Source organism: Ursus americanus, chromosome 4 (assembly GCF_024610735.1).
Source record: "Ursus americanus isolate L20-20 chromosome 4, mUrsAme1.1.p, whole genome shotgun sequence".
Lineage (NCBI taxonomy): Eukaryota > Metazoa > Chordata > Mammalia > Carnivora > Ursidae > Ursus > Ursus americanus.
Window position 1 is genome coordinate 99,464,982 of NC_142130.1, and position 16,113 is coordinate 99,481,094.

Sequence of the window (16,113 nt, forward strand, 5' to 3'; positions counted from 1 at the left end):
TGAGTGTCAGCAGGTAAATTTAAATGGGGTGCTAATGTTGGAGAATAATTTTGCAGCCATTGCAGTAAACACTGCTTCTGACAAGAATGACCCAGTGGCTGTTAAAAGCAGGGAGAAGGTTCCGCGAGGGTCGGGGTACTTGTGTGGTCTTGAAGTGTCTCCTCACACTGCAGATTAGTTGCAGAAGAAAACATAGTGACAGTGCAGTGTGGAGCCGGGGCAGCATTTGGGGTGAGAAAGACCTGTCTCCGTGAGGGTAGGTGGGCGTCCCGTCTATCTGGACGTGGTGTTTGGCTAGTATTTCAGCCAGGAGACCAGCACCTGAATGGAATCATGAGAAAACCTCAAGCAAACTCAAAAAAAAAAAAAAAAAGAAAGAATTGTGTTCTTTCAAAATGTCAATGTCATAAAGGACGAAGAATGTTTCAGACCCGTGAAGACCAGACCAGTGATGACCCAGTACGGTGCTTGGTTTGGGAACGTGACTGGCTCCACACTGGAGGACGGGCGTGCTGTGGAAAGACATGGGGCGCTGGCCGCCACGCTTGCCCTTGGCCGGTGGGCTGTGTGTGAGGCTCGGGCCCTGCTCATCTGTGCTCCCCGGCAGTGCTGCCACGGGCACCCATGGCCCTCCTCCCCGCGCTGACGAGAGCAGCCGCAGCCTGGCCACCGCTCTGGCTCTGTGGCGTGCGGACGTGTTCCTGCTTGTTCTCACCCAGCAGATGGCGAGCCGCCTTTCTGCTGACTCTGCATCTCCCAGAACAGTTTCTGGGTAGTTCTGAGGACACCAAAGAACTTTTAGTGTATGTGGCTTAAATCTCGTGATATCGACTATGTTAGAAGTTAAAACGAAAGATTTAAAAAATATTTACTAATCCATTTAAAAATAGCAATAAGAAATTCATCACATCTTCACGTAAGTAGCACATATTTATGAAAAAATTTCTAAAACAAAGATTTGGCCGGAAGACTGGGCTTGCTTTCCATGTTGCCGGTCTCCCTCACGGCTGGCCTCATGGAAACACCTGGGCCCCGCGCCTTGTCCCGGTTCAGTGTGTTGTGGCTCACGCATCGTGGGGCCTCTGGAAGACCCACCATGCTCTGTGAGGAGGGAGGGAAGGGCAGTGACACCCCCGTGGGGCCCCATGAACCCCTTGAAAGGGTCTCTGGACCACTTTGAAGATCACTAGCTTAAAAAAAGTTCTAGTTCCCGGAAGACCTTCAGTGAATACTTGTTGAATGAATTAATGAATTCCAAAACGACTGCACGACGGGGCCAGTGCTCAGTGGGATTTATGAGTTCCAACATGTTTGCCTTGTTGGTCGCTGAATCCCGTCCTCACGTCCTGTCTCCAGAGGGTTGGCAAGCTCTGGGCTCAGCGCTCCTCTTCCCATGGCAGGTGTTCCTGTGAACAGCAGAGTGTCCTCCAAGATCCAGCAGCTTCTCAACACCCTGAAGCGGCCGAAGCGCCCTCCGCTGAGGGAATTCTTTGTGGATGATTTTGAGGAGCTGTTGGAAGGTGAGAGATCTCGGGTGGGCTCTCGTGTCTGTGTGAACGGGGTGGCTGTCCTGTGCAGGGTTGTGGGCAAATGTGTGTCACGCGTGGTCACACGGTGACGTTACAACACCACCGAGTGACCCCCCCATCTGTTTCCAGCCCGGGGGTCACCATGTGTCACGTCACGTGAACTGGGAGAAAACGCATTGCTCATGGCTAAGGGACTTAACATTTCTCTGTGCCTCTGGTCCAGTGCTTAGTACTTTATAAGAATACTTTAAGGTTTCGTTTTATTTACATTATTTCAATTTTTTTTTTTTAAGTAGGCTCCATGCCCAACGTGGGGCTTGAACTCAGCACCCTGAGACTGAGAGTCACGCGCTCCACCAACTGAGCCAAGCCAGGCACCCCATTATTGCAATTTTTATTTAAACTTTAAATCTGAAATACTTGTCTTCCCATGGTTTTAAAGTATATTTTTAGCATGGTTTTGGCCCTTTTTCAGAAATGTAGTCTCTCATTTATGAGTGAGATGTACATTTAGGACAAAAGAATATAGATGTATTTTTAAGAGAAAATTACCAAGAAGTAGAAAGAAGTATAAATCTGTAGGAAAGGAACAGAAATAAAGCCTAGTATACAGTACGGGCATGTAATTGTGTTTGAGCCGCAGGGGCGCGTGGCCAGCTCAGCCCCCTGCCCCCTCGTGCCTCTCCTGTGCAGTGTTGCTACCCCACGGACCACAGCCAGGCGTCTCCTCCTCACTGAGGCTGAGACACAACTTCTAGGGCATGGTTTTCTCCTTCGTAATGCGATAACGCCTCTCAGAGTTCAGTGGTGGAAACGGTCTTCGGCAGTCTTTCTACACTTGGGCAGATGCTGGTTACCTAGCCATTGGAGATGTCATGGATTTTACTCTATTTTTTTCTTTCAACATGGCGATGGTTGTTTTGAGTGCCGAAATTGAGATGGTTTCTACTCACTTTCATCCTTTATATGAAAGAACTAGTGCCTGCCCCTCAGGTGTCGTCATCGGCCATCACCCCACGGAAGCCTCAACCGCACTGTGACCGTGCTGGGGACTGTCCCGTGGGGTCACAGTGACAGCGTCCAGCACTAACCATGACGTATCTCCATCTGTCCTTTGGTCCGTTGGTCTGTGACTATTCTAATGATAAGGAAATCTAAATAAGTTACTGTAATCTTCTTACAGTTGGTATTTTTTAAGAGAATGCTTAAAAACAGAATGTGTGCATGGTACTATGGAATGCTGATTTTTAAATTTCAATTTTGCTTACAGTGCAGCAACCAGACCCAAATCAGCCAAAGCCTGAGGGAAGCCAGATGGTGGTGCTGAAAGGGGAACCTCTGGCTGTGGGGGTTCCCTGGCCCCCGTCCCTGCTGGCCGCCTTGCAACGGTGGGGTACGACACAGCCCAAAGCCCCCTGTCTGACCGCCTTGGACACGGCTGGGAAGGCCGTCTACACCCTCACCTACGGCAAGTGTCAAAAGCAGTCGGGCTCTGGTTTAGCTGTAAAATGTTACATGTTATACAGCACAGACATAGAGAGCTTCACGAACATGCTAGAACAATTCCCGAGAAAGCAACACAACTGTCAGAACAACAGAACATTGCCTCACTCCAGGTGCCCCTCCTGGACCACTGCCCCTTCCTCCCAGCAGAGGGGACGCCTCACTGACTGATGGCGACCAGCCACTGCTCTGGTGTCAGGGTTCACATCTAAATATGCATCTCTGAACAATGGGATTTAGTTTTGTCTCATTCTGAACTTTGTATAAATGGAATCATACAGTATGTATTTTTTTGTGTTTGGCGACTTTTGGTTCCATATTATATTTTTATGTAACACAGATCATAAGCATCTGGCTTGATGCGTTTTCACGGAGAGAATATACTCCTCTAACTAGCATTCAGCTCCCGCGCCTTTCCAGGTGCCCCTTGTGTCCCTTCCAGCACATACATCCTCACACTGACGGCTGGACTGGCCTGAGGCCTGTCAACACTTCCCTGTCTCCAAGTTTTGTGTAAATGGAATTATGCGAAAGGCGTTGTGTGTCTGCATTCTTTCATGCAGCATTGTCGGGAGACTCGGCCGTGCTGTTGTGTGAAGCTCGTTGAGGGATGTGACTTGATTGTATGAACACGCCAAAAATTATTTGCATACCCTACGGTAGATGGACGTTTGCACTGGGGCTATTGTGTATGGTGCTGTTATGAACATTCCTAGGGGAGTCTGTGCGGGGCATAAATGCACACGTACACGTCCTGTGTTTGGCATTAGGACGCACTGTTACACAGTGTCCAGACTGCGTGTGCGGACTTACAGTTGTTCCACACCCTTGCCAACACTTGATATTGTCTGTTTATTTCATTTTAGCCTTTCCTGTAGGTGTGTTGTGGTGTCTAGTTATGGTGGTGGTTTATTTGCATTTCTCTGATGCCTAATGATACTTTTTGTATATTTATTGGGTGTTTGAATATCCTCTTTGATGTACTATCCAAATCTTCGACTCGTTTTTCTATTTGGTTGCTAATGTTTTCTTCTCTGTATGTTTCAGATACATGTCTTTTGTCCGATTTCTTTTGCAAATGTCTTCTTCCACTCTGTGGACTGTCTTTTAACACTTTTATTTGTGGCTTTAGATAAATGAGAAGTCTTAATTAGTCGAATTTATCTATCTATTTATCTATTTTTTCCCTTTATTTTAGTGCTTTTTTGTCCTGTTTACCAAGCGTAAGATCACAAAGATATTCTCCTACTTTTTCATCCAAAACCTTGCTTTACTTTTCATATTTAGGTGTCATGATCTATCTCCAGTTTAGTTTGTGTGGTGCGACGTTGGAATCGTTTTCTTGCTTGCGAATGTCTCACTGACCTAGTCCCATCCACTGAAAAGGCAGTCCTCCCCGGCAGGTCAGGTGAAAGGGTGCGTGTGGGTCTGCGGCTGCCCTCATGCTCTTTTGTCTGTCTGTTGTCTGTCCGTGCTCCCTGAACCGTTACAGCTTTATGAGTCCTGGTGTCTGGTGTAGACGCCCTACAGCTCTGTGATTGTTCCTTACGGTTTTCTTGACCTTTCTTGGCTCTTTGCATTTCTCAGCCATCTTTACAGTCAGTTTGTCAATATCCAGGAAGATTCCTGCTGGCATATTGATTGGCACTGCATTGCTTCTGTAGTTCAGTCTGAAGAGAATTGATCCCATGACAATTACGGAATCTTCCAGTTCAGGATTGTGAAATATTTCCCCTTATTTCAAGGCCCCCTTTAATTTCTCTTGTTAATGTTTTATGCTTTAAAGTACAGAACTCTTGAGTGTCTTTCATTAGATTGATTCCTATTGTAATGGAATGATTAAAAACTTTTTTCTGCTCATTTGTTGCTTGTATATAGAAGTGCAATTGATTTTTTAAATGGTCATTTTTAAAGAGATTTTGTTTATTTATTTGATAGAGAGCACAAGCAGGGGAAGGGCAAAGGGAGAAGCAGACTCCCTGCTGAGCAGGGAGCCTGATGCAGGACTCGATCCCAGAACCCTGGGATCATCACCTGAGCCAAAGGCACAAGCTCAACCAACTGAGCTTCCCAGTCACCCCAAATGGTGATTTTGTATCTAATAATCTCATTAAATTAACTTACCTCTTATTTTTCTGTTTATTAATTAGTAGTTTGTCCATGTATCTTTTGGATATCTTCGTTCAAAATCATGTCATCTGTGAACAAAGACAGTGTTGTTTTGGCCTTCCCGATACTTATGCCTTCTGTCTTTTTCTTGCCTCACCGAGAAGCTAGAACTGCCAGCACAATGTTGGGTAGTGCGCATTCTTGCTTCCTTCTCCACCTTTGCTGGAAAGCTGTGGGTCACGAAGGATGGTGTTTGCTGCAGTTTTTTTGCTTGTTTTGTGGTAGAAATTCTTTGTCAGATTAAGGAAGTTGCCTTCTATTCCTAGTTTACTAGGAAGTTTTGTTTTGTTTTTTATCATGGATGGCAGTGAATTTTATAAAACACTTTTCTGCTTTGTCAAGAGGATCATATCTTTCTCTCTCCTCCCCACTTAATTTGATGAATTCAGATGTTAAGCAGCCCTTGCATTCCTAGAATTAATCCCACTTCGCCATGATATCTTTTTAACAAATGTCTGAATTTGATTTAGCCAGTATTTTCTTTAGGGTCTTTGCATCTGCGTTCATTAGAGCTCGGTCTATAATTCCTCAGTAAGGAGCTCACTGCCTGCTGTGAGGAGTGGGGTCTGCTCACAGACCCCGCCTGTTGAATTCGGGTCTCTCTCTCGTCCTTCTGGGACTTTGATTACGTTTATACGTTTTTTGAATCCTGTATAGCCTTAATGTTCTTTTTTCTATTTAGTATTCTTTTCTATATATTTGGTTGTTCCTTGAACAATGCAGGGATTAGGGGTGCTAACGCCTGCACAGTTGAAAACCCAAGTATAAGTTTTGACCCCCCAAAAACTTAACTACTACTAGTCTGCTGTTGATCAGAAGGCTCTTACAAACAGTGCTGCTAGGAACTTTCTGGGGTGTCCCACCTGGTACATAAGCATGCGTGTTTGTAGGATATGTACTTTGGAGTGGAAGTGTTGGGTCTGGATTATGCCTATCTTCACATTGATCAGGTAATGCCAAACGTTCCCAGTTTGCACTGAGTTGATCCGTGTGTCAGCCCCACCCGTTCCCCATCGTCAGGCTTCCTGCAGCTACTTGGGTGAGAATATGGTAGTCGTATTTCATGTTGGTGTTAATTTGCATTTTCCTGATGACAGAGTAGATTGACATCTTTTCCTGGTTTTTTTTGTTGTTGTTTGTTAATCATTTGGGGTTTCTCTTTTGTTACGTACTATTGAATCTTTTGCACATTTTTTATGTGAGGTTATTTGTGGGAATTTTTGGTGTGTTCTGGATACCAGTACTTGTCAGTGACATGTGCTGCAAGGGTCCCCCACTGGGAGCCTTCACCATCTACTCCTGACCAGTAGCTTAGTGAGCAGAAGCTCCGCCCAACCTCACCTTTTCATTCATGGCGAATTCTTCCAGAATTCTCCTTAAGGGCTCTCCATACGCCAAGATCATGAAGCTTTCCTGTTGTCTTGCAGTAGCTCTGCTGTTTTGCCATTCACATTCAGATCTCCCAGATCCACTGGGAATGAGTGTTGCGTACGGTGTGGGGATGGGTCCCAGGGTCCGTTTTTCAGGAGGGAGAGCCATCTGTCCCATTCTCATTCCCACAGGGATGCCACCCTTCTCCAGGGTGCCCGTGTCATAGACGGAATTGTCCACACATGGTGGGGCTGTTGCGGTTCTTTGTTTTATCCCATTGAGTTATATACTACGCGTACGCCAGGACCGACTTCCTGAATTACTCTGGCTCTGTAGTAAGTCTTGACGTCTATGGGGGAAGTCTCCCCCTCTCGCCTCGTTCTTCAAGACGGTCTCGGCTGTCCTTGCACTGTGTATCTTGGTGTCTCAGGGTCAGTTTTAGGGTCCACTTGTCCAGTGCACAGACATACCTGCTGAGATTCTGGTGGTCACTGCTCTGAGCGGTTTGTAAATGGACACTTCTGCGTTATTGAGTCTTCCGGTGCGTGACATAATACGTCCCTCCGTCCATTTGAACCCTCACTTTATCTCAGTGATGTTTTGTAAGTTTTTGTTGTGAGACTGCATAACACTTATTCTTAGGTATTTGGCATGTCTGTTTTAATCTTATTGTGAATATTATCATTAAAAATTTTTACTTAATGTTTATTGCTGGTATATAGAAATCAAATAGTCTTTGTGTACCGTTGTTATGTCTGGCATCCTTGCCAGTTTCAGTTATAAGAGATTTGTAATGTACACAGTCACATCATCTGCAAATAATGACAGTTTTGTTTCCAACTGTTTGCCTTCTCTCTCCACCCCTCCCCCTTACTGCGTTGGCTAAGACTTTCAGTAGAAAGGCAGATGTTCTCGGCTTGTTTCTGCTTCCCCCGGGAAAGCTTTCAATATCTGACCATTAATTATGACATTTCCTATAGGACTTTTAAAGATGGACTTTATCACTTTAAGGAAATTTCCTTTCATTCTGGACTTAAATCATTTAAAATCCTGAATGATTGTTAAATTGTTTTACCTTTTTTCACCTTTGTTAATGTGGCAGATTATGTTGATCTTCTGTTAAAACTTTTTGCATTCTTTTTTTTAAGATTTATTTGTTTACTTTAGAGAGAGGGAGTGAGTGCGTGAGAGTGGGGGAGGGGCAGAGGGAGAGAATCTTCAAGCAGACTCCACGCTGAGTGTGGAGCCCTAGGCGGGGCTCGGTCTCACCACCCCGGGATCATGATCTGAGCCCAAATCAAGAGTCGCATGCTCAACTGACTGAGCCACCGAGGTGCCCCAGAACTTTTTCCATTCTTTAGATAAACTGACGTGGTCATGATGCGTTATTCTCTTTGCGCATAGCTGGATTCAGTTTGAAAATCTGGGCGTATTACAGTTATCAACATCTTGAATTGACCTTTGTATGTAGACAAAGGCAAAGGGTTTTGAGCTGAATATTTTTCTTCTCACTGATTTCTCAGGTCCCACAGTTCACTTATTTCATAATGTTGTACCCAAGTTTAGTTTTATTTACCGTGAAATCTGAGCACCTAGTCAGGGGGCACGGCTGCTCCAACTGCCTGTGGTTATTCCCCAGGAGTTTGAAAGAGGCTGAATCATGACTCTTCTGTCACGTCTTCGGTACTGCAAAGGGTGGATGTGGAGGCTGCTTTGGGTTTTCCTGTCGTCCTACACCGTTGTCGCCCCTGCCTCGGTCTACCTCCCCAGAGGCCTTTTGTCTTCCTTCCCTTCCTGTTGTTTCATCTTCTGTCTTCCTCGGTGACGCTCTCTTTTGTTGAGCGTTCACGGCTGGGCTCTGTACACGAGACTGCATGCCGGAGGGGACATGTGCCGGGCGGAACCTGCTAGGGCTCAGGGCTGCGTCCTGGAGGGCCAGCAGCTCTGGACAGGTGACTGACGTCTGCTGGACGGTCTTCTCTTGAGTGAAGACTGGAGATGGCGGTAGGACCCAGCTCATGAATTATAAAGGTTAAATGAATTCTATGCCACTCATAATAAGGGATGTAACTAAGAGATATTTAATGACGTGAAAATGCATTCAAAATGCCATGGTGACTGAAAAAAGCAGAGTTCCTTGAAAATTGCACATACGTGTATGTGTGCTTGCGTGTGTGTGTACATACATAACAAAAGAATGCTGACTTCCTTCTGTTAGCTTTTCTATGTTCTAAATTTTCTATAATAAATTCCTGTTCTATTTTTGTATTAAGAAAAATAAATGTATAAGTTATGTTTAAGAGAAAGCTACGATGTTCATTACAGCATTGTGCAAAACAGTTACCAGTTGGGAACTACCTGAATTTCCAATAATAGAGTGATGGTGCATTATGGGGTATTGTGATTGCTGCATTAAAATGTTAATTATTAGTTTCTTAAATTTTACATTGCTTAGTATTTTTATTTTATTTTAGGCAAACTTTGGAGTCGGAGTTTAAAACTAGCTTATACTCTACTTAATAAACTGACTAGTAAGAATGAACCACTACTTAAACCTGGAGACAGAGTAAGTAACTAGATTACAACTTACTGGAGTGAACGGAAATAAATGCTAAGACTATGTCTCATTGAAATCAGTATTCCGTCAGTTGGTTAGACTTACAGCATTAATACAAGGGATTTAAAGTCAGCAAAGAAAATTATTAAATATGGACAAAATTTACGGTGATATACGTACGATGATGGTTCTTTTCATTCTCCGTTGCTCAACCACTGACTCTTTGACTTCATATCTATTGATTTTAGTAAAAATATTAATATTAATAAAAATTTGGTCCCCAAGGCTTAGGTTTTATGAGAAAACGTTGGCCTTACTTGGAAATTCATGTCTTCCTCTCATCCCGTGGCCAGGCAGCCCCCTTACCTCACTGCTGAGGTAGAACGTGAAGGGGCTGGGGGCGTACTTGTTCCTTGTGCTCAGTACACTGCCCAGTACTGTGCAGTGGCCACATGGGGCCGCTTCAATTAACCACAATTAAATAAAATAAAAAACTTAGCTCCTCAGTCACCCAAGCCACGTTTCAAGGGCTCGTGATCCACATGTGGCTAATAGCTCCCACATCCGGGAGCTTGGAGATAGAGCATCTCCGTCATCGTAGGACGTTCTGTTGGTGAGCATGGCTCTGGGCAAACTGAACCAGACGTGAGGAGCACAGGTGGACCGGAACAACGTCCAGGATGGAGGGCAGGACAATCCACAGTGAGACCCCTAGTGAGAGGGACTGTGGTGGTTAGATCGCCCCACAGTGAAACTGTAAGTTTCAGAACTCTTTGAGTGTCCACTCTTTAAAAAGAACCAGTCACCAAGGACAACTGAAGAATGTGAAAGAAAACAACCGACAGGCAAAGAAAAAAAAAAACCGAGAAAAGGGGAAGTTTGGGGGTGGGAGGAGGAAACAAACATGGAAGAAAGTCACATACAGAAAAGAAATTTTTTAAAAATTAGTGTTAATATCCCTGGAGAACTAAGGTGAAGATACTGCTCCATTAATCAAGGCAAAGATGCTAGTGGGGAAGGCTGAGAGATGGAAAGTGGGAAGGCAGATAGTGCAAAACCAAGTCTTGGTCAAGAAGGTCCGGCGTCCAGCTGGTGGGAGTTCCAGACGGGAAAGGGCACAGAGAGTAGAGATTTTGAATGGTGGTAGTAAAGCCCGTCAACATCCTGGAGCTCGAGAGTGAGAGGGCCTGCAGCACAGCTCCTCACCGCTGACTGAGCAGGACCAGGGTGCAGAAACAAGCCTCCGAGCTTCCAGGGGGGCGGGAGCAAGCCGCAGCGCAGCCTAGGAGGACAGAGGCCCCAGGCCGGGGTAGGCTGCTGGGCACCTGGTAAGACTTAGGACAACCTGACGGTTGGTTACTTAGAAAATAGTCTCGAAGGCTATTGGACACATCTGGAGGAGCACGTTAGAGCAGATTGGCCGGCGGATGCATGGACAGCAAAGCAGGGGGATGTGGTAGCCGTTACCATCGGCGGTGACGCGTCTGTAAAAACAAGAACAGCCCGAGAGTGGGACCCGATACGTTGTGAACCTGCAAGAGTCCCTGATTTATGTTCTGCTTTAAAACGACCCTAAGAATCACTAATTTATTTTTCTTGAAGAAGATTCCTGCAGGGGCAGAGACTCCCAGATACCCTCTGACTCGTGAGAGAGCCCACAAGTTAGGTTAATTATGGGACCGTCACAGACAGGATCACAGGGAATGAGCTACTTAGCAGATGTGGGTGGCAGATCCATTGTCCTGTGGTCAATAGAGTTTATGAAAATGAACAAACGCAGCTCTTTATAACAAATTCTCTAAAAATGTTTTTATACCAAGCATCTAGTCTCAAAGCTGTGGGTCACTATTAATATCAACTTTAAAGGAGAGCGTTGCCCTTCTCAACAAATTAACTTGTTAGAAACTGGATTTCCAGACCTCAAGGAGAGAATACAGGTGTAGCTTAAGTTGTGTCTTCCAAGTATTTATTAAGCCATTGTTTTGGGTTCTCAGGGCCTGGTGTTAACATCTGTGATCCTGACTTAATCACTGTGGTTCCAAGCACACTTACTACAATATTTGGGGCTTATAAAAATCTCGTTCCATAAAAAGCTTTTAATTTTATCCGATGTTGTAAGAAATGACAGCTGCAATGATGGGGGAAGAGAAAGGCAGGAATGGAGAGGGTTGGGAGTTCATCTACAATAAAAGGAAATAAAATCAATACTGAGACATTTTCAAAAAATAGAATATAGCAGTGTACGCATAATATTTAAAAATATGAGAGCAAATAGCAAAAGGAAGACGTAAGATATTTTTAAAGAGGTTGCCTTGGGGAGTGGAGCTTGGGGGTATTGTTTTTCATTAGTACTTTTGTCATCCTAAATCCTGTGTTTTTAAAATGTTTTTGATAAAAATAAAAGTGTAAGATGAATAAAATAGAGCATGTAACTTCAACAGTGGCCGCATGGGGACCAGGTGGGGTACCCAGGGGGCTCCGCGAGAGGAGCAGCGGTAGGGGTCTCAGCTGAGGGGTCTGGAGCCCTCCCCCCGCTTCCCATCAGGACATTGGAGTCTTGAGTGAAGATCTCTTCAACTAAAACTTTGGTGTTAGGATTTTATCTTCGGGAAGATATTTTGGGTATAACGTGGTTCCGTGCCCACTCTTCCTGTTGCTGTGGGTGTTTTTCACCCAGGCTGACGGATGTGGGTGGTGCGTCCCGCTAGGGAGCCTCAGTTGCAGCTGCCCAGACAGGCAGAGTGCACGGAGCTGCGTCCCCATCCCACACCACACTCGTCGCACTGCCTCTGGGCACAAATGTTCTAAATCATTTTGTTGCTTGTAGAATAAAGACCTCGACCTGAAAGCTATTTATGAAAAGTTACATGGCTGAGGAAATTTAAGGACCAAGAATTAGCGCCCAAATTACATTTCCTGAACTAAATTTGAAAAGCTGTAAGATGATCTAAAATGTCCAAATTCCATCTAATCAGCAGGGGTTCTAAACGTTGAGATGACTGCGTCATTCGCGAGTGGATTTCATGGTTTTCCTTTGTACCGTTGTAGGTGGCCCTGGTGTTTCCGAACAGTGACCCTGTGATGTTCATGGTGGCATTTTACGGGTGTCTCCTGGCAGACCTGGTTCCTGTCCCCATAGAGGTGCCGTTAACAAGAAAGGTAGCTAACGCGGTTGGGGCCGTGGGGCCGGTCCCGTGAGGTTCTCTTTGGAAGCTGACGCACAGATTCTCCGTGTCTCATGTCGTCTTCCTGGCAGCCAGGCGCTGTTCGGAGTGAAGAGAGGAATGCAGGCAGGCTGGGCTTGAGAGTGTGAGATGCGGAGACGGCCGCGGTTCCGCTGTCGTGTGTGTCTTGTTGTGAGTGGGACTTTAGAAGCCGTAGACGGAGCTATTACGCCATCCCTGTGAACTTCTCAGAATAGTGCGTGTTTTTTCCTCTGATGGATAGAATTTGTGATTTGATAAGGTTTTGTTAAACTCTCAAAACCATACACTTAGGGAAATAATTTGTAGCTCCTTCTCAGTGATAGTTTTGAATACGCAAGATGGGAATTGCTTGCTTTTCTGTCTGCTTACATAATAGCAAGCAGTTTTTATTACTGACAAATGATTAATGTGGGGGACTTGCTGATGTTCTGTGTAGCTGTTACGTTTCAAGTATAAGTGTCAGTAATCTGATTATTGAAAAAAATTATTTTAGGAGTAGGCAAGACATGTATTTTAGAAAATTAGAGTTTTCTAGCCTGTCGATGTTCAGGTAGTTAAAGTAAGCGTCGTCAGCAAGAAAGACCCCAGAGTCCCAAAAACGAAGTTTGAGATAACGCCAGCAAATCCCAAAGGGTAATATATGACAAACACATACTTGAATACAGAGATACTTCAGAAAAAGCAAGAGGTTTGTCAGAAAGTGACAAAACATTACTAAGGGACATGTACAAAAGAAGCATTGACTGGAAGGAAATGTGCATTTCTGTGGGAAATAAGTAATTGTGTTAAAGTTTGCCCCCCCCCCCCCCCGATTAATCTGCAGATTTTAAACATGACTCAAGTGCAGATTTCCATGCTATTATTTTTGGAGTTAATTAAAATGCTGCTAAATGTCATTTGCAAGAAAACACTGAGAAATTAGCCCATTATCTGGAACTTTCTATCTCATTGCGAAAATATATCTTTTAAATTTAAAAATGATTATACTTTATTTTCATGAACATACAGTCTATACCCATATAGGATTCAGTTTTAGAAGCTTACGAGGGCGAACGAAGGTGAAGGACTCAGCTTTCTGGGAGTGGGCGGGAGCGGTGCAGGGCCCTCTGTGGCGGCCCCGTGAGCGCCGGGCTGTGTTTTCTGCAGGATGCTGGCAGCCAGCAGGTCGGCTTCCTGCTGGGCAGCTGCGGCGTCGCCCTGGCCCTGACCACGGACGCTTGTCAGAAAGGCCTGCCCAAGGCACAGACTGGAGAGGTGACGACTTTCAAAGGTAGGCCCCCAAGGGCAGGGGGGTGTCTCCAGCAGGAGTGAGGTCCTTGCCAGAGGCCTGTGCGTCTGGCTTCCTCCCCGATTCAGAGTCTGTACCTATGCTGTTCATTTTGGTGGTCACTGGTCAGAGGCACCTACTGAATTAAGTACAAATTAATACAAAGTGAACGGGACGGAGGCTTGTGTTCCCCAGGTTCGCAGTAGCCGGTGCCTGTGTGGTGGGTGCTCAGCCCTGAGGCCTGCTGACCACTTCTCTGGGCTGGTGCCCTGTCCACCCTCGCAGGCTGGCCCCCGCTCTCCTGGCTGGTGATCGATGGGAAGCATCTGACCAAGCCCCCCCGAGACTGGCACCCGCAGGCCCAGGATGCAGGGACTGGGACCGCCTACATCGAGGTAATGGCCTCGTCTAACTCAGAGCACGTTGAAGCAGCCCCCACAGACTCAGCTCTTGTTTCTCATAAGAGTGTAAGCTGCCATTTATTTTAGATTACAGGCTTAAACTTACCCTCCTGTTTGAACTTCACCCCGGACACAGAAGGGTCGTAGGGGAGCTCACACAGGTGTGGTTTCACTCCTACTGGATTGTCCCTCGCTGGCTGCCCTGTGGATGTCGGCCATCATGGGGGAGCCCGCAGCACTGCTGTGCCCAGGCCCTTACCCCAGGGGTGCCCCAGTTTCCTCTGCAGTGTCACCCCAAGAGTCATGGTGTAACGTGTGTTGCTGTGTGTCGGGACACTTAGTGAAGGACGGGCGACCGGCACTTCTTTGTAAATTCTGACAGCCTCCCGTTCAGCCTCCCGTTCCGTCTGCCGTGACCTCCGGAAGCATCACATAATGGATTTTTTTCCTTGAAATCTTTCAGTATAAAACCAGCAAAGAAGGCAGCACAGTTGGGGTCACGGTGTCCCACGCATCCCTGCTGGCCCAGTGCCGGGCTCTGACCCAGGCTTGTGGCTACTCAGAAGGTAAGGGTGTGCAGCCCCTAGGGACTGTGGCTGAGTGTCGATCAGCCCTTTCACCCAGGTGGGGCCGGGGGCTGGAGTGCTCAGGGTGCTGTGCTCCCAGGCAGCCCCACTGCTTTCCGTACATGCGTGTGTATGTTGATTTTACAGAGCATGAAAGTTGTATGCCACCCCTTAGGCCCGGTGGTCGGGTTCCATCTATGGCATAGCTGAGGGGCAGTGCATTTTGTACTTAAAAAAATGGAAAACCGTCTTAATGGACCCACTTTTGTATTACTGTTTTCTGTGACTGTGGTTTTGGCTTAAACTGTCCTGCATGCAGACATACAAACGGAATCTCGAAAGTCATAGATTTTCTGTTGGTGACGTGGGTAGCACCTCTCCCCACTTACTGTGAAATATCAGATATTTAGCTTAGAGAACTATTGTTTTAAAAAACTGTAAAAATGGATACATGGTAGTTTCCCTACTATAACAATACCGGAACTGAATAAAACTAGAAAGTAAATCGAGGGGTAGTTTAAAGAACTAAAATACGGGTGTTTAAAAGTGAGAGGAAAATAAAATAGAAAAATTAAGTAAAATGAAAGTCAGGAGTCGCTGAAGACTTCAGTGGAGATTTGGAGAGTGATTTTAGATATATTCAAGGGCCTGAATAATTTTTTGAGAATTGGTTCTGTTAAGTCCTAGGGTTTTCTTGTTCTGGACGTGTGCGTACCGCCCATCACTTGGGCGCTTCAGCTAACAAAGGGCGTGCGTGCAGAACTCTTACTCAGAAAGCAGTTGCGTTTCCTGGCACAGCCGACTTGTGTTCACCGTTGCCATCTCCTGTGGGGTGCACCTCGGGGTTGCTGTGGCTTTGGTGGGGGGCCTGGACCCAGGTCGCCGCCCTTACTGGAGGAGAACAGAGAGAGCAGCTTTGCGAGGGAAGCAGCGCGAGCAGCACGTGACGTGTCCCAAAGATGCGGGGTGGTGGCCTCGTGTGAGAATGGGGGAGTCTGGATGTACCCTGACAAGTCCTGACCCCACACCTCACTGCAGGGGGAGAGCCTCGAGGGGCCGCTCAAGTACACGCTGGTCCTTATGTTTTCAGATTAATGGTCAGCACAGCTCTGTGGGTTTGTTTGTTTTTTTCAAGATGTTTAAGGATTTTTATTTATTTGAGGGAGGGAGAGAGAGAGAGCACAAACAGGGGGAGGAGGAGAGGGAGAGGGAGAAGCAGGCTCCCCACTGAGCAGGGAGCCTGATGCAGGGCTCGATCCCAGGACCCCAAGATCATGACCTGCAACGAAGGCAGACGCTTCACCGACAGAGCCGCCCAGGCGTCCCAGCATAGCACTGTTTTAATCCAAAATTGTATGACCTACTTCTGAGTTGTTCTGGTAGTTTGAGTACAATAACCAAGACGATTGATTAATTGGTGCATGGTATTTGGAAATGCTGTGTATGTTTCCTAGAGCTCTTCATGTCAATCGATGTATTCATCTCAGAGTTTCTTTAAAAATGCACATGACTCGTGAAGAGGGTCGCAAGTGGTTTAACCATCT

General features: G+C 46.0%; 1 protein-coding gene across 2 annotated transcripts in view; it reads left to right on the forward strand.

The window, feature by feature from the left end:
* DIP2A (DIP2 acetate--CoA ligase A) overlaps positions 1–16,113 on the forward strand; it is a 112,614-nt gene that overhangs the window by 49,623 nt on the left and 46,878 nt on the right. For both annotated transcript variants that reach the window (XM_045776964.2, XM_045776963.2), the window contains exons 7-13: positions 1,401–1,520; positions 2,800–2,997; positions 9,047–9,138; positions 12,178–12,288; positions 13,482–13,605; positions 13,888–13,997; positions 14,467–14,569. In XM_045776964.2, coding sequence (XP_045632920.1) covers positions 1,401–1,520; positions 2,800–2,997; positions 9,047–9,138; positions 12,178–12,288; positions 13,482–13,605; positions 13,888–13,997; positions 14,467–14,569 — 858 coding nt within the window. The remainder of the gene's footprint in view (positions 1–1,400; positions 1,521–2,799; positions 2,998–9,046; positions 9,139–12,177; positions 12,289–13,481; positions 13,606–13,887; positions 13,998–14,466; positions 14,570–16,113) is intronic.